Raw genomic sequence first — 21,826 nt, 5'->3', positions numbered from 1 at the left:
GACTGCCCACGACTGCCATGGCCACCTTCCTGGTTCATCGACTCCGCTTCGAAGCGGGATGAATCATGACTCGCCAGTGCTCGACAAAGCCACTTGAGCTTATGCTGGAGTCTCTTGCCGAGCAACTCGATCAGAATGTGTCTGTTAGTGGCCGGATCTTCGCCCAAAGAAGAAGAATCCCATCTGGTGGTCAGTGTGTGGAACGGTACAGCATGCGGCGGCTAGCTTGAGCAGCCGGTGGTCAACGTGCATGGGTACTTGAATTGCTTCATGCATGATTGAATCTCATTCGCACACTTCTACAAGCTCGTACTGGAAGTCGAACTTGTCCATCTCGCAGATTTCAGCTCCCGCCACGTGACTGCTCGCACGTGACAACACTGGGCGTCAAGACATCAGGTTGTCAAAGGTCCGGTGGATTGGTGTTGCCATACAAGCGGGATTCTGGTATCGGACAAGGTCAGGGCATACGAAGCAAAGCTGCATCTGAATCTACTACAACAGCTGGAACAGCAAGCTTGTCCATCGCCTCGCCGCCAACATGACCACCCACACTCCGACCAACTCTGCACCCTCGATCTCCGTCTTCCCCACCCACAGGGTGTCGAAGATTGATCGGAACATCTACAGTGGCTTCACCGAGCACATGGGCCGATGTATATACACTGGCATCTACGACCCAACCAACCCCAACAAGGACCTGATCACCACTGAGGGATTTCGAAAAGACGTCCTCGAGGCCCTCCGACCGCTCGACATCCCCGTCTTCCGATACCCAGGCGGCAACTTCTGCGCGACGTACCACTGGCAAGATGGCATCGGGCCTCGCGACCAACGGCCCGCACGACCCGAACTGGCCTGGGGTAACATCGAGTCCAACCACTTCGGCACCGACGAGTTCATGGCATGGTGCAAAGCGGTCAACGCGGAACCCTATCTGTGTCTGAACTTCGGCACCGGCACGCTCGACGAGGCCATGGCCTGGCTCGAATACTGCAACGGCACCAAGGACACGTACTACGCCAATCTGCGGCGCAAGAACGGCCACACCGAACCGTACAACGTCAAATACTGGGCCCTGGGCAACGAGATGTGGGGAGACTGGCAACTCAACCAGATGACGCAAGAAGCCTATGCCGACCGAGCGTTCCAATGGGCAAAGGCCCTCAAACTGCTCGACCCGACCATCCAACTCATATTATGCGGCAAAGAGGGCCCGACATCGTGGGACTACCACACGCTCAAGCACTGCCTGCGACCGGCGGGGCTGAGTGATCTCGGCGAGGAACGATTCCCGCTGGTCGACATGCACAGCATCCACATATACACCGCGAGCGAGGACCATTACGAGAACGTGACGGCACCGCTGGCCGCCGAGCGCGCGATCGAAGTGTGCTCGAGCCTGATTGACCTGGCCTTTGTCGAGAACAAGCTCCCGCCCACCCAGAAGAGGCCGACCATCTGCTTTGACGAGTGGAACGTGTGGTCGCCTCCGCGCGCGCCGGGCAGTGCCGGCGCCGAGGAAGTGTACACGCTCTCCGACGCGCTGGCCGTCGCGGTCTGGTTGAACGTGTTCGTCCGCAAGTCCAAGGACGTCGGCATGGCGTGCATTGCACAGAGCGTCAATGTCATCAGTCCGCTGATGACCAACGAGAAGGGCATCGTCAAGCAGACCACCTGGTGGCCGTACGAGTTGTTTTGCAGATTCATGAAGGGCCATACGATCGCTGTGCATGTGGCGTGCGATGCGTACACGGGCCCGACGAAGCCGAATTGGGTGAGGGCGACAAAGGAAACGCCGTGGCTGGACGTCAGTGCTACAGTCGACGATGACGGGTATGTGACTGTCTGTGTGGTCAATATGCATCTGGACTCGGACTTGAAAACTGCATTTGCCGGCCCGGCGGGTGTGAAGGTCACGGTGTACTCAATCACTGGGTCGGATGCCAAGGGCACAAACATGGCTGGCAAGGAGGAAGTGGGCATGACCGAGTCCGAGTGGGATTCAAGCAAGGACGCAGATTTTGTGTTCCCAAAGTGTTCCGTCACAATGTTGAGATGGAAGATCACATAGATCAGGGGCATCGTGTTCGAGTAGCCGTTGCTGGGACCAGTCCGGACGAAAAACTGTTCGCCTTTTGAAGGCGTGAAGGAAATAGAATAGATCAAGCATACCGTTATATCATTAGTGTATGTTGAACTTCGACTTCGCGTGAGCTGCAGTCTCGATCATATGTAACCAAACCCTTATACAAGCGAAATGCGTGGTGACCTCCTCAACGCCATTGTTTACCCGGCCTTCCTCAACTCGGCCAATTTCGTCAAAATGTCGTAATATTCCCTGCTGACGCCCCAACACGCCAACCTCGTTCGCAGAAGCTTTGCGCCTTCAAGCAGGACTTTTTGTGGCGTCTCACAAATGTTCCCGACGCCTGTCATAAACCCAGACATGCTCTCTCCGTTCCGCACAAAATGTTGAATCATCTCATCATCGCAGGGTCGATCCAGGTGTATGAATTCAGGCTGCTCGTCCGAAGATGACGTCTCTTCGCTGTCCGACTCGGAGCTGCGAAGAGGGGACGATGCCGATGGATTAGCAGCTTTGTTCGGCTCCGATGTCGACATAGTTTCGGCATCTGACAGTTGTCTTGCACGTGGAGAGCTGATCGGCTGCGTCTCGGACCCATTAACGGCACGGTTAGCCACATTTTTCATGAATCTGACAGGCCGCCCCTTTCTCTCCATGCGAGAAGGTTGGATTGCAGCACCAGCATCAGGACCGCTCGGACCTCCTTCGGGTTTGTGGATGGCCGCGGCTGCGTCACGCTCTAGCGCACTTGATTTGTACGACCCGTAGGTCCAGAGAACCAGTGCGGCAAGGTAGACAGCAACCGGCTCGTAGAAGCTGGTTGCGGAGTAGCGTCGTACATACCAGAACACCGAACCGGCATGCACCATCGCAAGGCGGGCCTTGTGTTGATCTTCACGAAGCCAACGCCACGTAATCTTCCGGATTTGGGGCAGCTTCGCACTGTTTCGAGGTTGGTAGCTACCGTCATGGACATAAAATGATGCTTTGGAAGAGTTGTCAACTTTGCCTATCAGGGAGAACAGCAAGTCCTGGATTTCTTGAAATGGCGTAAGAAGTATAATTCGAGCGAGATGTAGGTGCAGCATGACTCCATGCTCGACGCCAGAGGCATGAGCGACAACACTGGAAGCTTGCCAATGTAGCACGTCGAGGCAGTCGCAGGCGCTGTTCCTCCAGTTGGCATACAGGGGATAGAGTGGAAGCCAGAAGTTGTCCTTCGAAGGAGTGTTGAGGAATCCACGTGCCTTCCCAGTGGGCACCCACTCACTAAGCGGCTGCTTGATGTGAGTCCCAACCTCCCATGTGCGGATGTAGAGAGCATGAATCAGCAATATTTGGGACAACTCGCTGTAAATCGGATCCACCTTCTTGTTCTTGTAAAGTGTCTCGAGTGCAACGCACAAGGAGGGCGTCTTGGGAATTTTTCGTGTGACGTCCATCCATGACTCAGCTGAAGACGCTTCCCAAGCCGACTCGACGCACGGTAGTGGCGTCCTCGCATCGTCCATGTTGCACAGCGGCCGCGCATTCGCCATATAACCCAAACAGCAATCCAGCATCCATGCTAAGTAACCTATTCGCCGCAGCATTTCGGCTCTGATCCATTTTTGCCACGCCTGATATGGGCTCTCACTGTCAACACCATCTAGCCTGAAGTCCGAGAAATCACCAGACTCAGGTAGCTGAAGTACGCCAGACTCCAGGCACCACCGTGATAGGTCGGCATGATACCGTGGTGCTGATTGACGGAGCTGGTCTCTTTCAGACTGTACAAGGCCGACAAGGTTGAGTAATCTGGCTTGTGCAAGTGGAATATCCAAAGCAACATCGGGCACACCATCGGCGTATTGCTGTACGGCGCGGCGTAGAAACTCCTGAAAGGCTTCTCGAATGTCCAGGGCATATTGTGCCTTTGTGAAAGTGCTACCAACTGCCGCTACGGCAAGCATCACGATCCAGTGCGTTTGATGCCCGAATGTGGCTCGATGAATGAGGGGATAGTTTGAGTGGAAGTTTTCGAAGTAGAGATTGATGCAAGCATTGAAGCTGGACATGTTCGGGAAATCCGGGCGCTCAAACGAGCGCTGCGAAGCTTGGTCTAGGCACAATTTTCTGAAAAGTTCCAAAATAGTTTCATAGATCGCAGGAGAGCAATAATCCCTTGAATCAGTTGAAGGTATCGTGCTGAGAGGGTCTGTTGAATCAGGAAACGCATAAGTGGTTCGCTGCCTCCTCGGGGTATTGAACAGGTCGGGTGCAAATGAAGATTTGCGCTTCTTCCGCTTTGACTCGGATGTCGATACAGTGTTGACCGATATGGCCACATTGATGCCGTCGCTCGCGGAAGACGCAGGACTTTGCTCCACACCAATCATTGAGGCGGGAAACCCATGATTTTCAGACATGTCCTGAGGGATGTCCGTTGGCACTTGGGAGATCTGGGCGGCAGAGTCCAATGGGATAGCCATATTGTAGTCAGGCCCAAGATTTGGTGTGGCTGACAATGGAGGTAGTATGAATGAAAAGTCTTGCTCAAGTTCTGCATCGTAGGGAGAGGGAATTAGTGACGGAGGGATCCAGTTCAGAGGTTCGTCAAAGGCATTGTAGTCGTAGGTGGATGGTCCTCCTACAAAATCGGAGTCAAAGGGAGCAGTCAACGGAGGATTTACAAATTGATTTTGCTGCATGATTTGGACGTCCGCCGAGTTCATTCCATCAACACCCATAGCCAGCTGATTGGCATGAGAGGTTGACGTCTGTGTCGGGTTGTAGCCCGAGGGAAAAGCCGCATGGCCATAAGGTTCGTTGGAAATTGCAGAGCTTAGTGTAGTGACCGACGTGGGAGATTTCTTCCTGGCCATTTTGTCATCCGAGCACACCTGGGTCGGGGCGTTAGCCGTGAAGACTAGTTCGCTGAAATGACCCAGGAGTTGCTGTTGAGGGCCATCACCATCGATCTCGCTTCCGGCTGGACCATTTGACGTAGAGCCCTTGCGGCGTTTGTTGGGATAGACACACTCTAGTTGTCGAACGCTAGAAGGGTCTAAGCAGGACTCATGCCAAAGTGATCAGCAACGACTCACCTGCATCTGCCACACGGGAGTCCTCCAGAGCATCGTGATCTCGCTGATGCGCAGCCATGACATGCACGAAAAGTGCCATTGGTGACGCGATGGACAGGACCGCGATCTTCTGTGGCGTGATGGTTCCTTTCGTGGCGGAGTAGCGTGTCCGAGCGGGCAAAACACTTGCCACAGACCTTACACGCGGCACTCTTGTCTGAGCCTCTTTCTTTCATGTCGGACTGCAGAGCGCCAACGATGGGCGGCAGTTCTCATTGGAGGAGTTATGAATCCATTGTGGTAATGTACGCAAAGAGAATGTGAGAAGTCGAGTCTGGAATCGGGAATCTGGAATCGAGGACGTTTGAGCGAGATTAAGCGGCCCTTTAGCGCATCACGTGCTACAGCCATAAATTGCAGAGTTTGCGGGGAAGCTGTCGAGCTGCTCATGGAAAATTATTTCCGTGACTAGAAAGACCGACCGCATATTCAGAGCCTGGCTGAGACAAATAATTCTGTCAGACGTTGCGCTTTCATCCATGGAGTACTCCATACGGAGTACTGCGTCATCTGATTTCGTCACAGAAGACCTGACCGTCTCGCATCTCTTGTCTCCCGACACTGGTATCTGTGGAAATCATGGCGTCAGCCTGGCTCTCAAATGGATCCCTAGAGCTGACGACAAACTTGTCCGGGGCGGGCGACAGGGAGATATAGCGCCTGCTCTTATGCAGCATGTTTCCTACCGAAGGGAACGTCATAGCCACCGTCAGAGTCGCAGACAAGATGGAAGAAGAGAACACCAGATATATTCGCACCTATGAAGACTAACAAGCACGAAGGTCTCTGAACCGCGATGGCGAAAAGGTATAGCCTAATGTGGGTGAGGACTCTTGTTGCAATGAGGGCCTAATCGCTGTACGTGCCATGTCAAAAGCATGGGGCTTTGAGCGTGAAAGAGAATCTCTGTTGATTGTCCAAGGGCCCCAGGCGACTAGCTAACTATATACCTCTTAGTACTGGGGCACCAGGCCGGGAAATGCTTAGAACTCTGACAATTGTCTGAAGTCTGCGTTGCAATGGCAGACGGAGCACAATCATAACATGCGCAACAATGCAAAGCCCAGCCTTAATGCAACCAGCCTGTCAGTACGAGACGATGGGTTCGCCGTCAAATTTCGCAGTTCTCTCTCTCTCTCTGAACGCTCCTTCCGTTCAGGATTTCCCTCAACATGGCGAATCTCTCATAATGAGTCCATTTTCCGGTAATCGTGTTGGTAGGCCATTTCTCCTTGATAACGCCTTCTCGGAAGTACTGGCTTCTTTAGCTTGGACATCTTATGCAAGTACACTGCATGGTGCGCTTACCTTGTCGAATGTTTGACTGTTGTTCAACGGCGACAGCTTGATCAACCTGCAAATTGAGCTCATATCCTCATATGAATTGTTCAGACGGCTTCTGCTGACCGTGGATACGAAGTTGGCATGCAGGTTGATGATCTCCTGGAAATCTCGAGTACTCTGGGTTTTGATTTCGTGGACTCCATCCAATGTCAAGATGTGAAACTTGAGGTTTGCAAGAGGCCATTGACCTTTCGGTGGCTCTCTTGGGAGGGCCAGTAGCGGTGTCGTGTCATGTCCTGGTCTTATGTGTACATTCCCAGCTGCCAATTGCGCTGCTTCCTGGTCAGATTCCACAAGGGGACGCATATGTTGCCACATCAGTCTCCTGTAGCTCTCGTAGTCTTGTTGCTCACTTTTGACGATTTTGTAGGTGGTCACGATGATGTCGAAGTCCTTGAGGTTCTCTTCGTCTCTGCCATTGCGACCGTCGCCATGGTATATCAGAATTTTTGGAAACTTTGGGTGATTTGTATCGAGGAAATCCCTCAAGTGCTTCTTCCAGTTGTCCAAGAGACCTGGCACAACGATTAGGTGAGGTACACCAGCAATTTTGTCCACTTCCATCATGAGTCCAATTGTAACCAGCGTTTCGCTTTCAAACACTGGACCTTCATTGTCACCCTGATCTTGATTGCAAGCGCTGCAAGAGCTGAAAGCGCCCACTCGAGACAAGGTCATCCCTACTCCCAGACTCTCAATTTGGCTGTAACATGTGATTGTCAAGCGCTGCCTTCCAATCCACTTCAATCTTCCATTCATCAGATTGACTGGGACACGGCCAAGGAATGGCAGCCAACCTTGTTCCGTCTTTGATATTTCTTTCGAGTCTCCGCAGCCTGGGATCTGTGTTAGTTGAGTTCTGTCACCCTACGCGTAGACTGCAAACGCTGCAAGCATTGAAGCGGAACAGCCAAGATGGAAGACTCTGCCTCGAAAAACCATGGGGCTGCCGTGACCGACGAAGCAAAACGAGAGAATGAGCAGTTGCAAGAGTAAGACTCCAGCAATCTCGAAGGCAAGGCTGTCATACTGACCACTCTAGGCAAACCGGTGGACGCGACAAGACGATCACGATCGACGACCTTCACAAGAGCAAGAATTTTGACAAACAGTCAAAGTGGGTGTTTCACAACCAGTTGAGGATGTTGGTGGCCGAAGAGAAGAGGAAGCTGGAGGAGGTGAAGGCTAAGAGAGCGCATACGAAGAGAACAAATAGGAGCGTTGAAAGAAGATATAGTGGAACTTAAGGAATTGCTAGAGTGGACGTCAGAGCAGCGCCTTGCGAGGCCGTTGGCAGGGGTGAAAACTGAGGATGATGCGCGGGCTCTGATGAATGTTTTGGTCCGCCAGAACGCCACAAAAATGGGGTTGGCCGAAATGCTTCGACAAGGACAAGGAAGAACTCGGTCTATTCCTGAAGTTCTAGGTGTCAAGCCTGGTAACCGAAGCATGCCCGGGACGTCGACGTCGACTCCAGGCGTTGAGAGGCTGGAGCCAGAGCCAGAGGCAGACCCGTTGTACGAATAAGTCGAGAGGCTTGCGACTCAGCAAATAGTTCGCAGTTGAGGTTATGTTCTACGGACCTGCGGCAATGATCCGAATTTTATCATATCCGGTCATGGTAGACATACTCTGATTTGGTCAAGAAATGTTGTGTATAGTGATTGTCGCTGTCACTGGAAGATGAAGAGCAATTGGATCCCGTGGACGCCATACTGACTTCGTGTGAGATATCCACAATTCGTCGCGAGTTGTTGGTGCTTGCACAGCTTCCTTCTGCGCGAAGAGTGGCAGAACTCAAGTAAGACGGATGTCAGGCTGCAGAAGTCACAGAGACGAGGCAGGCTGGCCAAATTGAACTTTACCCTGAACGTCCAGATTCGTGCTCTTGCCCAGGTTGTTCCTCGTGGGTTCAGTGTCGCGTGGACCCTTTTGTCTATGGTAGTCAGTGTTGTGTTGTCAACGAAGATACTCAGGTCTCACTTCTGCCAGTCTTTGTGTGCCTGGTCTTCTTCCTGAGGCCATGGATTTCCCATGAAACCTTCTGGAGCAGCGCTGTGTGAAGTCTTTGGCTTCTTGAGGTCTTCGGATCTCAAGTGGGAAAGGCATCGAAGGGAAGACATGTTAATCATATATATAAATATTGCTTTTCATCTCGGCATCATGAGACGATGCCTGCACTTCAGTGCCCTGCAAAACTGAAGATGGATTCTGAGCACAGGGATACGGCCTTACTTATATCAATTCGGTTGCAGAAGTTCGGAGCTGGCATGGCTCGCGTGCTTCGGAGTCACTGGCCTTGTTTCAAAGCATTCAACGAAGATTGGGCTGAATTTGAGACCATATTCACTGGCAGTTCCTCCATCACGGAAATCTCTGGGTATGTTTCTGGGGGATCGAGCCAGAATTCAAGATCAGATTCAATCTGGCGTTCGCTGAACTGCGGGCACTGCGTGCAAAGAAGCTGCTCTGAAATTTATTCCTCTTCAATCTGGATCATTGGCTGGCCACAGGGACCTTTTGCAGTGCATGCTCATCTCCGAGTCATTACTGTCGTGCGTTGCAAGCCGATGGGCCACTTAGATGTAAATCGTTGGCTGACCACAATTGAAGCCACATCCCGAGACATTTTAGATTCCATACTCCTACCTAGGTAATACTCATTCCTTGACTGCAAGCCGGCAGCAATTTCAGGGCTCCTTCACCTTTTCAAGTGAATGTACAATGAATTCCGGTTTTGCAGAATCTTTCAGATATGCACGCTATCTTGGAGCCATCCCTGAATCGCAAGCCCTTCAAGCTGATCATTCATTCACGGAGGCATCTGTACATCACTTCACTGCACCGCATAGCCATTTTCCGATCAAACCCGGCCTTAATTCTGTGTCCGGCCAAAGGCAGTCGTGAGGCACACTTTCAACCCTCCGGGGACTTTGTGGTTGAAGAATGCGTCGTAACTCTGTGAGATGTTTTCGAAGTTGTCTGGAGAAGAAGCGAATTAGTTGATATTGCCAGGGATTTATATAGATGTAATAGGAAATAAGGAACGGGGGCCAGAGCAGTAAGCTCAGTTTTGAATACTGTACCTTCGTGCGTGAAAATGAATGAGGGGTCGTATTTGCCTTCAACAACCATGTCTAGAAGGAGTGGGAAGTACTAGAAGATTCATACGGCAGCAGTTAGCAGCGTCCGTTTTCGGGGGGGCGCAGTGCTTTCTTCTCTTCGTCTCTTCTTGTGGCTATCATGGCGGAGGGAATATGAGCATATTACCTTCTCGGCATAGAGCTGCCCACCGCGCAGGGTGATGGCTTTTTCCATCAACATTCCAATAGGGAAATTGTTGGTCGTAAAGAAGAAGTCGCCAATAAGGGCGACATTTCCGCCCTTTCGCGTCGCCTTGATCACTGCGCTGGCAGTGTCCGAGCTGTCGCCCTCGACGCCCAGTGCTCTCATGGTGGCGTGAGCGGCCGAGTTGGTGCTCCTGAAACCGCTCGCTTCGATACCGCGGTCCAGGCCGTGCGGTTCAATAGACAGAATGTAATCTGCCGGATCAGGGTGCTCGTTCACATTGACGGGAATCATGCCAAAAGACTTCGCGATTTTGAGCCTGTTCACGTCTTTGTCAACTGCATAAACCTTGTGGGCTCCACGGAGCTTCGCCAAACGTTGGATGGAGAGGCCGACGGCACCACAGCCCCAGACGCCAACGACGTCGCCTTCGCCCACTTCCGCCAGCTCGCAGCCGTGCCATGCAGTAGGTGTCACATCCGCAAGACCAACCAGTTTCTTGGCATCTACATCCTTCGGAGCCTTGACGCAGGTGAGGTCCGCGTTAGGGACGCGGCAGTACTCAGCCTGGTCGCCAGGATATCCTCCCGTAATCATGGAATAGCCAAAGATGCCCGACAAGCGATGCCCGTACATCTGCTCCAACTCCTTCGACGGGTTGGTTCGGTCGCAGAGAGAGAACTCTTTGCGCTTGCAGTAGAAGCATTCTCCGCACGCAATGACCGGCAGGATGATCACCCGGTCTCCTGCCTTCAAGTTCTTGACTTCAGGCCCAACCTCCTCGACGATGCCGATGGCCTCATGGCCCATGATCAACCCCTTTTGCATGACCTTGTTCAGAGCCCCGCAATACATATGCAGGTCCGAGCCACATATGGTGCAGTGGGTGATGTGCACAATGGCGTCCTTGGGTGCGGTAATTGTGGGCTTGGGCACCTCACCCAGCTCGATCGATTTCGTGCCCGTCCAGAGAGCTGCCTTCATCTTCTCACTGGGATGGGGCTTGTACTCTGTGGTATACACCGGTCTTTGTGCTCACGTGAGACTGGTGATAGATATGCAATTCAAGACAGTAGACTTACTTTGGTACTTCTGCCATTATAGAGTCCTGATGTTCTTCCGAAGGTTGATCGAGGAGATTGTCGTGTTCTAATTTGATCAGGGCTTTGCCTTTTGTCGTATGCTCGAGAGATGCTGTTGAGGGCGAGCTGAGCAAAGTTACAGCTTGCCTTTATCTTCGATGACAGTCCTCCGACCTTATAGCCAGCGGACATTGCATTAGTCTTTGTCCAACATGATTTCATGGGAATGGCATGACTGCTAACCAGTTCGTCACGATCTCGTATTCGTGATATCATATGTCCTCCTCTTCCGTGCGAGTAGACCTAAACCATACCAAAGGTTATCTCAAGGGAGTCATTCGGAAAACCACCCGTCAGGAGATGCCGGAATTATACCACCGGTTGGACGATGGGCGGCGTGAGGCGGAAGTCGAGATTGACAGCGAGTGCGCGGCATTGCTTCGCTTCTCAAGGCGGTCCGCTGGACATCTCCTCAACGCCCGGGGACGCAACCGGCATCCTATGCACTGTTTGTAATCCTGACGCTATCCGATACGCGATTTACCTTTACAGCGAGAACGGGCGATAATTGGCGACGGAAGGTCGTCTGGCTGCCTTGGCAGGTTTTCCACAGAGCAGCTGAAAAGGCGTCGCCTATATCGGGAAATGGATGGAACTCCATTGTGATCGCGCTGGATCGAATGATGGGACATCAGGCTGATCGCATGTGGTAGGCGATGGAAACAAGGCTAGGCTGTCAGAAAGTGGCCAGCTACAGTTGTGGTCGGTTTGGAACGGATCCTCATCGCTAGGATCCGGAGAGTATGGCGGTGTCTGTCATCCAAGGCAACTACAAGGACTCGTAGAGATATGGGATAGTCGGTAACAAGGCTTCTAGGAGCAAGTATTGGATAAATCAGGCCAATGGTGGTTACGACACCTGAGGTAATACGACATGCAGATCGTTTGGAGACGTGGGTATGAATGGAATCCAGATGCCGGTATCCGAAGTGTTTGATACTTTGTAGTGCAGATCAAAGAGACTGTTTTACACAACCAAAGGGGAACTTGCAGAAAAGAATTTGAACTTCGGGGACGCATTCAGGGATTATCGAGCCGAAAATGCGGTCTTCGCTGCACAGGGGCCTGCTAAACAATCACGGATTTATTGAGGAAAGCTCCTATTACGAACCGAAGCACAGCACTAACCGTATCCCAAGGACCACTCTCTCACTGTCGACCTGGAGATGATTCCGCCTCTCTTCAGCAACCCAGCCCCTATCCAGATGGAAAAAACAACTGAGGTAGTTCGAGTCGCAAAAGTTTCAACTCTCGTCCTGTTGACTTGTGTGCTCCACTTCCTTCTTGGAAAATTCCTCGATCCGGTTATCGAAGTCGAAATCATCTGCGAGACCGACTTGATCGAAGAAGTCCTTGATAGTTTTACCCTCGCAATATTTGAGGTCGGAGCCCCCCTTCTTCAGACCTTCGTAAGACTTCTGCATGGCGAGCATGGCCGGGATGAAGCCGGTGCAAGGGTAAATGGCAGCGGCAAATCCTAGACGCTCGCAGTCCGAAGTACTGAAGTCGGGCGTGAGTCCCTGAAGAGTTGAGTCAGTATTACACCCGTTGCGGATCGGTATGTCGCTGTACTCACATGAGGCAAGACATTGATCAGCACTGGCTTAGGAGCGCATGCCTTAACCAGCTCCTTGCACTCTTCCTCGGTGCGCGGGCTCTCCATGAATGCCATGTCAGCTCCGGCATCAAGCGCAGCCTTGAGTCTCTTCACGCCCTCGTGGAATGCCTTCTCGCCGGCTTCGCTGCCGCCCAGATGCTTCGCCTGTCGTGCATCAGTGCGCGCGATGATGACGAAGTCTGGATCAGTCCGGGCTTCGACGGCACTTCTGACTCGCTCAAGGTAGACCTGCAGATCGACGACATCCTTGCCCTTCAGCTGTCCGCATCGTTTCGGGAACACTTGGTCTTCGATGTGCAGTCCAGCGACACCAGCGTGCTCATAGAGCTGCACTGTGCGCCTGATGTTGAGAGGGCCTCCAAATCCAGTGTCTGCATCGGCAATGACAGGTAAGTTGGTGTGCTGCACCATCATTCCAGCAATGTCGGCGAACTCGGTCTGTGTCATGACGGACAAGTCTGGCTCTCCTACTCGAGATCCGGTCGCTCCTGAACCTGCCAGGTACAAGAAATCAAACCCGACAGTTGAAGCGACTCGTGTGGAGATGCCGTCAAAGACCCCAGGTCCAATCAGGCATTTTCCTGGAAATCATTGTTAATGAGCTATCGTTTGGCCATTTCGGTGGTGTGCTTGCTCGCACAAGGAATATGCCTACATACCTTTCTTGAGAGCCTCGCGGAATTTCTTAGGGCCTGTCTTGCTCACTTTCTCCATGACGAGAGCTCAATGCAAATACTCGTGATGGGACTTCGGGCGATGCTTCTCTATGTCTTTTTGCGTACGTGTGTCTCGCCAAAGACGAACCAGAAATCACAGTTGTAGACTTGAGTTGTCTGAGAGCGATAACAGGCTGCTGAGCATTTATAGAAGCACGAGTGGCTGTGCATGCGACGTTTGAATTAGAATCAATGCGCCTTCCATGGCGGCACAGCACGGTCCGGATGAGCAATCCGACTTTCATCATCCTTACGACGATCATTCAGATGCAGATAACAATGCAGTGTGTCCTACCCGTTGGATCTGTGATGTTCGCGATAAATCCTGTTTGTGTACCTTGGTAAACACCAATCGTCGTGGCACCTGGTCATTCCGCGCTGCCGAGCGAGCCTGTAAGCTTGAGCCCGCAGCCTTGACAGTACACGCAAGACGGACCAAGCCATCCGGGAAACTTCACTATCTCTGTTGAAAGACGCGGACGCTGTATGGAACGTGCCTCTTTGCAGCAGCGTCATTGTCGGGCTTTGGCGAATGTCAGCAGCCCTTCCAGCGGGCGATGAAAAGAAGGAAGGGGAGACAGAGAGCCCTTCAGACAAACCAGGCCATGATGAGGCTCACTAGGCTAACTTATAGGTTGCAATAAGCATTGCCAAGGTGTGCCAGGCTTTGAGCTTTCTCAGATCTAGGGAGTTGCGCGCCTAATAGGAGGGCCCCGACTGCAGCAGCGGCCCTTATTGACCCCTATGACGTGCTGCCGGCTTTCAACGTCACACTCTGTACAAGTGGCTTACGCCTTGTGGCAATCGTTGGAGGACATGGGCAAATAATGGTCTCATCATGCCTCAAGTGTCGACCAGTCTGGATTAGCAGCATCGTTTATAGAGATCAGTTGGAACTTCACCTCACCTGAACAACGAGCCGATCACGATGGAGAGTGTTTACACCGACAAGGGTATCCCACGTACGTGTTTGTGGGCTTCCTTATCAGCCCGGAGAGCCTTCAAGCTGACGTCCAACTGATTTGCAGCCATTGGACCATATGTGAGGATACACAATACCATGGGGGTGTTGCAGCATCGTGTGAAATCGAGCTGACAACTGCGCTGTACCAAGTCCCAAGCCATCAAAGCAAATGGTTTCGTCTTCGTGTCCGGTCAGATGCCTGCGACCTTTGAAAATGGCAAGATCAAATTGACCGAAGGCACTGTTACGGACAAGACTCACTCGTTGTGCCGCAACGCCAAAATCGTCCTCGAAGCTGCAGGATCGAGCTTGGACAAGGTTGTCAAGGTCACTGTGAGCTGAATTTCCAACGCAAATCGCGAGGTTTATGAAGCTAATCGCGAGACATCATTGTTTGGATACAGGTCTTCTTTGCAGATCTGGACGATTTTGCCGAGATGAATAAAGTATATGAGCACTACTTCCCTCAAAAGCCGGCTCGAAGTGCCATCGAGGCGAAGAGGCTGCCGGCAGGCGTATCCATAGAGATGGAGTTGATTGCGCTGCAGTGAGGGGCTTGCAATGGTCACTACAACGTGAGCAGAAGATAAATCACGTACTCCTGCGGATGCGGGAGCATATGTTTGGATGAATTGATGCTCAATGATAGAAAACCTCTTATGCTACAGCCACAAAGAAGTTCTTCTCGCCTTCCTTTGGTTGCACAGTACCCAACTTCAACAAGTCGTCGCCGACCGCCAGCCGCAACCTCTCCGCGGTCGCAGGACTATGAAGAATCAAAGGCTCATTGACCCCATTGTCCTTCCTGGCACTCACCAGTGCATCTCTCAAAGCAAACAGCGCAGCCGCACCCAAGAACAACGGAGGCTCACCGATACCCTTACTGCTCTGGATCGTCCCGAGATGGTTCCACGACACGCCTTGGAGCAAGCTGACATTGAACTCCTGCGGAATGTCGCTGAACCCAGGGATTTTATACGTGCCCGGTCCACGTGTGAACAGCTGCCCGTCTTTGGTCCACAGAGACTCTTCGATGGTGAAGAGGCCCTGTCCCTGGACATAGGCACCTTCGATCTGACCATAGTCTATGGCTGGGTTGATCGAGCGGCCCACGTCCATGTGAATGTCCGTTCTTAGAACAGTATGATCCCCTGTGAGAACGTCAAGCTCGATCTCGCTACAAGCGACACCCTACAAAAGCATCTCTGTCAGTTCAGCGCCATGGGCAGATGGAGCAATGACTCACTTGTGTCCAATAGTAGTACATCGGTTTGACGCTGTTGATGTCGTAGTTGCCCCATTGATACCCGACTTTGGGCATTTTCCAGAACCCCGAAGCAGATAAATTGACACGGTCCATGTAAGCGGCGTGGGCGAGGGTCTTCATACTGGCATCGGGACCAAATTTCTCCCGATATGGCTGCAGCCGCTCGTTGAGTTGATCACATGCATCCTTCACAGCCATGCCGTTGAGATCACTGCCAGATGATGCCGCCGTCGGTGAGACATTGGCCGTGTAAAAGGATTGCGTCTCGTTTGTGTAGATCGCATCGACAGGGACGTTGAGCTCCTGTGCAGCGCACTGTGCCATCTTGGTGTACAGTCCTTGACCCATCTAAAACATCATTCATTAGCTTTTCACTCAACCATATGTCGACGAACGGAACGCATACCTCGGTACCGCCATGGTGCAGAAGCACGCTTCCGTCAGCGAAGATCTTGACAGCTGCACTGGCCTGGTTGAGATGGTTGGCCGTCGCAAAACTGATACCGAATTTGGATGGAATCAGTGCAATCCCTCGCTTCTTCCACTTGTTCTTCTGATTGTGGGCTTCGACAGCCGCTTTTCGCTTTTCGTAGTCACATTGCTGCTTGAGCTGGGACATCAACAAGGGCACGTGCCAGTCCTCGTCGATCTTTTGCAGGAACGGTGTGTGGTCACCTTCCTTGTACATATTCTGGAGCCTCAGTTCATCCACTGGAATGCCCAAGCCTTCAGCGACAGCATACATGTAAGTCTCGGCAATGAACATAGCCTGCGGGCCCCCGAATCCGCGGAAGGCCGTGTTGCTGTGGATGTTGGTCTTGCAGAGATGCCCACGAGCATGGACGTTCGGGATTTCATAGGAGTTGTCGATATGTGTCAGGCACCGATCCATGACAGCGCCCGTCATATCGTATGACCAGCCGCCGTTGTTATAACAGTCGATGTCGAGCGCAACAAGCGTACCGTCGCTCATCGCCCCAACTTTCCATCGCGCTTGAAATGGGTGTCGCTGGCCGCTAGTCATCATATCTTCATCACGGTTCAGCATACAACGGATCGGTCGCTTCTCCTTCTGCGCCGCAACAGCTAGGACACAGGCTATCGGCGTGCTTCGTGATTCTTTACCTCCGAAGGCACCTCCCATCCGCTTCACCCTCGCGTTAATGCGATTGCTGGGCATGCCGGTCGTGTGGCTCACCCACTCTTGCGTCTCCATTCTGCTACAATCAGTGATCCAGGTCAGAACGACGATGATCTTGTGACTTACGTGTTCTGAGTCGACGACCAGACATCCATGTACCCATCTTCCACATGTGGGATGACCATAGACGCATTCGTCTCTAGGTAGAAGTGCTCTTGCCCGCCCATGCGGACAGTACCTTCAAAGACTCGATCACAGCTCGAGAAAATTTTATCCATTGACCCTTCAATTGCAGCGCCTTTCTTCAACTCCTTATCGTGCGTGTAGAAGCTCTTCGCCTCAATGGCTTCGTCGATCGTTAGGATGGGTGGCAGGTCTTCGTACACCACTTTGACTAGTCTGGCCGCCTTCTGCGCAAGGATTGCCGTTTCCGCATACACCATTCCGATGACCTGGCCATGAGACTCGACGACCCCATCGGCAAACAATGGTTCATCTTCCCTGATGGGACCCCAATAGTTCCGCTCCTTCGAGAGGTCGTTCTTGTCGACGTATCCCACCGCTAGGCCAGGGCCGATGGCGGGCGAGAAGTCAACTTCGATCAGCTTTGCATGAGCCTTCTGTGAAAACACGAACGCTCCGTACAATTCCTGGTCTTGACGCGGCATGTCGTCGATATACTCCGCCTCACCAGTGTTTTGTTTCAGAGCTGACAAGTGGGGAATTTGCTTTCCTACCACCCGCTGCTCCTCAGGATTGATATTGTCCCGAGTACCAGAAGATATTCCTCTGTGGATTTCCTGGATCAACTCAGGGTCGACCTCGCCAAGGTTGAGCTCGGCCACAACCTCGTGCCAGAAGCGAAAGAAGAAGGAGAGCGCAAGTGTAACTCGATATGTTGCCATCCCACCAGGGACACCAAAGCTTAGATTGAACTCCTCGCGCAACGCCCGAAGACCAGCATCTAGAGTTCGGGGATTGTACCATTTCTGGCGACTGAGCGTCTTTGCCGACCTCTTTGCGAGTACGGTCGTTGGTGCCATTCCACCATAAGCCAACGAAATCGAGTCGACGTTACCTTCGCTGTCCAGCCTGACTTTGAATGCCGCGGTCACAATGGCAATGTCGTCGTCTTTCCTCTTTGCTTGCTTGTAAGCTTTTGTAATCTCGGAAGCGTTGGCTGGAGGGATTGGGATCCGAATTTTCGTGATGACTGCGTCTGCGGGCAGACTGGTCTTGCGGTAGGAAAGGAAGAATGTCTCCATCGGCAACAAAATTTCGCCATTGCTCTTGCTCTGAGCAACGACAGTGGCGCCAGAGGCGAGCAAAACGGGGTTCATATCTGAGATAGGCGAGGCCGTTGCAATGTTGCCTGCAAGTGAGGCTGCGTTGCGGATTTGCCGACCTGCAAAGTATCGGAGTTGCTTCCGAGCGGCCTCTAACACGAGTCCTCGTCGACCGAGCTTTTTAGACAGAGTCTTGAAGATCTCCTCGCAGTCTGTGAGACTTGTGTTAGCGCCGATAACCAGCTCAGTCAGGCTAGCGACGTCGTCTTCGCTTTTAGGCACAATAGTCTCTTTCAATTCCGGTATGTCGCCGACAAAGACCATAATCGCAAACTTGGAGAATTTGAATCGAATCTCAACCTGGACTTCACTGGAACCGCCAACAAGTTTGACGGTGGGGTCGAGATATTTGATTGCGAGAAGCTGCTCGAGGCAAGTCGGCCTCAGCCAAATCATGTCGGAATTGCCGTAGCAGATCGGCCGTAGTTCGAATTTCTTCAGCGAAGGCGGGAATATCAACTCAGTCGACGGAGTGTAAGGCTTCAAGTCGGGTTGAAGTCCGGCTGGATATGATTTTGGGGGAGGAGCATCCAGACCACTTCCAGTCTTGGTGCCTTCTCCTTCTTCACCAGGCGGGGGGTTTCTTTGTCTCCTCCTAACCGGCTGTCCATAAGCTGTTCCGCTAACCTCCTTTTCTTCCGACTCGGACAGAGTGGTCTGAGATGTCAGTGAGCTTTTCCCAGCTTCTTCGTCGGAAGAAGTCTCCTGATTGCTTTGTTCGGAATCGACTCCAGACGAGCATCCTGATGCGGAGCCCGGTTCGTCCCTGCAACAACCGCCAGGTCTGCCGCATGACACGGGTGACTTCTTGAGAAGTTCAGGAATGCCCGCGGGAACGTACTTGGCTCTTGCCCCTGTCTCTCCGTCAAGTAAGGTCTCGTCATTATCCTGCTCTTCAACAAGCTTGGAATGGAGATCCTCGACGATAAAAGTCTTCGCAGCAGCCAAGATAGGCTTGTAACCAGTGCAACGGCACAAGTTGCCATCCAGATGGCCCTCGAGCTCAATGTCGCTGGCTGATAGCTTGAAGGATTGCGCCGCCGGGTCCCAAGCGTTCCTGATCATGGCATACATCGATAGGACAATGCCAGGCGTGCAAAACCCGCACTGCGAGCCGTGAAGCTTTGCGATTCTTTCCTGCAACGGGTGCGGATTGTCTACGCTTCCCAGGCCTTCCACAGTGATCAAATGCTTACCCACCACTGGAACATTGTTAGAACTTCTTCGCTGCAAGGAAATCATGCGCTGGGTTACCGCCAACCAGCGGGTAGAGACACGCATTCACAGCCAGATGTCTCAACCTCTTCGGACCGGTCTGGTCAATACTCTGCAGAACAACCGTGCATGCGCCGCACCCTCCCTCGCCGCAGCCGAGTTTGGTGCCTTTGTTTCCATGTCGAGATCTGATAAAGTCCAGCAGCGTCCATTCTGGGTTGGGGTTCTCCAAAACGACTCTCCGACCATTCATATAAAATTCCAGGTTCGACTCGACAAAATCAGACTCAATGATGGCTTGCAATTTCTCGAACGGCGCAGGAACCGCCGGCCGGTGGGCAACAAAGGGTAAAGCCATACTTAGTTGCTTGGGTTCACCTTGTATTTGTGCTAAATTGATTCATCCTCGCCGTCACCGCCGAGTCAGATGGAAATCAGACCCTAGGTATCATCTCTACTACCTTCGGTCATCACACGGGCGAGAAGGTTGCTCAACAGTTACAATAGCACCAACGGCGAAATACATGGCACCTTATTGGCTCGATAAAATATGCGGACATGACCGACGGGCAACAGGACGGAGAACATCGTACATGGGTCGGATTGGGTGGTTGGCTCTTGGTGGTGGGTGGTACGTCCCTTACAAAGTTCGACATTATGATTGTAGCCGCAGATTGTTGCCATGATCAGGATCCCCCACTCTTGATTGCAACCTTCGCAACACAACGGTAGAGTCCCACAACATAGCATGGCGCACGGCAGCTTGTTGCTTGCCTTTGCATTCCAAGAGGCCCGGCCTTGGGGTCCCGACTTGTTCTCTTGGTGTCTCTGGGTGTCCACAAGTCTCAGTTAGTCAAAGCAAGAATTTGCCCACTTCTGGCAAGGCGAAAAATGTTGAAGCCAGCTGTGGGCGTGGAGGATACTCCACGTCCGAATGGCGGCGGGCTGGTATTTCTTGTGGTTCTCGAATATCAATCGTCCTTAACACGGCCAGTCGAACTCGGACGATTGCAGTATTGTGTTCGACACCAAGGACCTCGACGAAGAAGGAAGACAAGGGAAAAGCGACAGCCAAGATGCCATCAAGAACGTCACCAACCGGCTTCAAGCCGCTCGAGGACACGTTGTTGTTCAAGCCACTCAAACTCGGCGCGATCAGTCTCGAGCACCGAGTCATGATGGCACCACTGACTCGGATGAGAGGTTCAAAGGAATCAGATGGTATCTGGGTTCCGAACGACTTGATGGTGGAATACTACTCCCAGCGCGCAAGCAAGGGTGGTTTCCAGCTGACGGAGGCATGCCCGATCAGTCGGATCTCATGTGGTTACCCTGGTGTACCAGGCATCTTCACGAAGAGCCAAATTGCCGGCTGGAAGAAGGTCACCGATGCCATCCATGCAAAAGGCGGCTTCATTTACTGCCAACTGTGGCACGTTGGCCGTGCTACCGTTCCATCATTGCTTGACGGAAAAGATGCTCTCAGTGCCAGTAACATCCCAATCTCCGGCAAGGCTTTGGATGGCTCCGACTATTCATCGACACCTCCAAAGCCCATGTCGGTCGAGGAAATCCAAGAGACCGTCCAGGAATTCGGAGCTGCCGCCAAACGTGCCTTGGAAGCCGGGTTCGATGGTGTAGAAATTCACGGGTAAGTGGCAAAATCATTCTCACAAGGCTTAGGTGCTAACAATGCTCAGTGCCAATGGTTACCTCTTGGACCAGTTCTTGCACGACAATGTTAACGTCCGCACCGACGCTTACGGTGGGTCAGTTGACAAGCGATGCCGTTTCCCGCTCGAAGTTATCAAGTCCGTGACAGATGCAATTGGGGCAGATAAGGTCGGAATGCGACTGTCACCCTTCAATTATTTCCAAGACACCAAGGACTCTAATCCTACCGCGCACTGGTCATACTTGTGCGAACAGATCGCCGAGCTTCCTGAAGCAAACCGTTTGACATACGTCCACATGGTTGAACCTAGATTCGATGAGATCCTCGACGAGTCTGCTAAGCTGCTGTCTCTTCAGCAACCCACTACCGAAACATCGGTTGCTTCCAGGGCGAAGGAGAGCAAGCCGTCTTTGGTGGGTTTCCGAAACATCCTGCAGAAGGGTGGTGTTCAATTCGTGGCAGCTGGAAACTTCAACGCTGAGAATGCTGCACCCAAAGTCGAGTCTGGCGAGGCTGATGCGATCATCTTTGGCCGATGGTTCATTGCAAACCCAGATCTGCCCAGGAGACTTGCTGAAGGTCTACCATTGAATCCATATGACCGCACCACCTTCTACGGAGCCGACCCGCCCGAGAAGGGATATACCGACTATCCATTCTACAAAGATGCAGAAGCTGCAGCATGAACTTGATCAACTTGGCGGAGTGGGAACGATTGAGGCTTTGCATTTGCATATGGGATTCCCTGAGTCAAGGCGTGGTTCAAGCATAGAAGATATCCATAGGCATGGCAGTTCTAGATGGCATTTGCATAGATGTTGGGCATCTCATCAAGCCGGATCATTGATTGGCACAAGACTACCTCCTTGTACCACTAGACTGTCTATGTTCTAGGC

The 21,826-nt window shown here is 52.3% G+C and overlaps 9 protein-coding genes across 10 annotated transcripts; 4 read left to right on the top strand and 5 right to left on the bottom strand.

The window, feature by feature from the left end:
• Positions 1 to 506: 506 nt before the first annotated feature.
• On the top strand, positions 507 to 2,171 carry PV05_11754 (uncharacterized protein). Its single transcript, XM_013455268.1, has one exon. The coding sequence runs from the start codon at positions 542 to 544 to the stop codon at positions 2,072 to 2,074; it is 1,533 nt and encodes a 510-aa protein (XP_013310722.1). The 5' UTR covers positions 507 to 541; the 3' UTR covers positions 2,075 to 2,171.
• On the bottom strand, positions 2,162 to 5,479 carry PV05_11753 (uncharacterized protein). The gene is made up of 2 exons (XM_013455267.1): positions 5,176 to 5,479; positions 2,162 to 5,125 (listed from the first exon to the last, which is right to left on the bottom strand). Exons 1-2 carry the CDS (start codon positions 5,388 to 5,390, stop codon positions 2,290 to 2,292), a joined length of 3,051 nt encoding a protein of 1,016 aa, XP_013310721.1. The 5' UTR covers positions 5,391 to 5,479; the 3' UTR covers positions 2,162 to 2,289.
• Positions 5,480 to 6,325: 846 nt separating this feature from the next.
• On the bottom strand, positions 6,326 to 7,122 carry PV05_11752 (uncharacterized protein; the record flags this gene model as incomplete). The annotated part of the gene is made up of 2 exons (XM_013455266.1): positions 6,326 to 6,469; positions 6,523 to 7,122. 2 exons carry the CDS (start codon positions 7,120 to 7,122, stop codon positions 6,326 to 6,328), a joined length of 744 nt encoding a protein of 247 aa, XP_013310720.1.
• A 351-nt stretch (positions 7,123 to 7,473) lies between these two features.
• PV05_11751 (uncharacterized protein) lies at positions 7,474 to 7,805 on the top strand (the record flags this gene model as incomplete). The annotated part of the gene is made up of 2 exons (XM_013455265.1): positions 7,474 to 7,550; positions 7,601 to 7,805. 2 exons carry the CDS (start codon positions 7,474 to 7,476, stop codon positions 7,803 to 7,805), a joined length of 282 nt encoding a protein of 93 aa, XP_013310719.1.
• Positions 7,806 to 9,723: 1,918 nt separating this feature from the next.
• Positions 9,724 to 10,945, bottom strand: PV05_11750 (uncharacterized protein; the record flags this gene model as incomplete). The annotated part of the gene is made up of 2 exons (XM_013455264.1): positions 9,724 to 10,873; positions 10,929 to 10,945. 2 exons carry the CDS (start codon positions 10,943 to 10,945, stop codon positions 9,724 to 9,726), a joined length of 1,167 nt encoding a protein of 388 aa, XP_013310718.1.
• A 1,114-nt stretch (positions 10,946 to 12,059) lies between these two features.
• PV05_11749 (uncharacterized protein) lies at positions 12,060 to 13,320 on the bottom strand (the record flags this gene model as incomplete). The annotated part of the gene is made up of 3 exons (XM_013455263.1): positions 12,060 to 12,508; positions 12,565 to 13,187; positions 13,266 to 13,320. 3 exons carry the CDS (start codon positions 13,318 to 13,320, stop codon positions 12,233 to 12,235), a joined length of 954 nt encoding a protein of 317 aa, XP_013310717.1. The 3' UTR covers positions 12,060 to 12,232.
• An 870-nt stretch (positions 13,321 to 14,190) lies between these two features.
• On the top strand, positions 14,191 to 14,837 carry PV05_11748 (uncharacterized protein; the record flags this gene model as incomplete). The annotated part of the gene is made up of 4 exons (XM_013455262.1): positions 14,191 to 14,284; positions 14,351 to 14,364; positions 14,437 to 14,619; positions 14,691 to 14,837. Exons 1-4 carry the CDS (start codon positions 14,251 to 14,253, stop codon positions 14,835 to 14,837), a joined length of 378 nt encoding a protein of 125 aa, XP_013310716.1. The 5' UTR covers positions 14,191 to 14,250.
• A 71-nt stretch (positions 14,838 to 14,908) lies between these two features.
• On the bottom strand, positions 14,909 to 19,721 carry PV05_11747. 2 transcript variants are annotated; one of them, XM_013455261.1, is made up of 5 exons: positions 19,295 to 19,721; positions 16,821 to 19,242; positions 15,960 to 16,770; positions 15,533 to 15,901; positions 14,909 to 15,477 (listed from the first exon to the last, which is right to left on the bottom strand). In XM_013455261.1, exons 1-5 carry the CDS (start codon positions 19,611 to 19,613, stop codon positions 14,944 to 14,946), a joined length of 4,455 nt encoding a protein of 1,484 aa, XP_013310715.1. In that variant the 5' UTR covers positions 19,614 to 19,721; the 3' UTR covers positions 14,909 to 14,943. The 2 variants fall into 2 exon arrangements, with proteins under 2 accessions (XP_013310715.1, XP_013310714.1); XM_013455260.1 differs by having other exon boundaries at positions 16,821 to 19,721.
• A 248-nt stretch (positions 19,722 to 19,969) lies between these two features.
• PV05_11746 (uncharacterized protein) lies at positions 19,970 to 21,765 on the top strand. The gene is made up of 2 exons (XM_013455259.1): positions 19,970 to 20,906; positions 20,956 to 21,765. The coding sequence occupies exons 1-2, from the start codon at positions 20,332 to 20,334 to the stop codon at positions 21,614 to 21,616; spliced, it is 1,236 nt and encodes a 411-aa protein (XP_013310713.1). The 5' UTR covers positions 19,970 to 20,331; the 3' UTR covers positions 21,617 to 21,765.
• The last annotated feature ends 61 nt before the right edge of the window (positions 21,766 to 21,826 follow it).

The sequence above is a fragment of the Exophiala xenobiotica genome (genome assembly GCF_000835505.1).
Source record: "Exophiala xenobiotica strain CBS 118157 unplaced genomic scaffold supercont1.7, whole genome shotgun sequence".
Lineage (NCBI taxonomy): Eukaryota > Fungi > Ascomycota > Eurotiomycetes > Chaetothyriales > Herpotrichiellaceae > Exophiala > Exophiala xenobiotica.
Note: the sequence above shows the minus strand (reverse complement) of the source record. Positions and strands in the feature narration are given on the sequence as shown.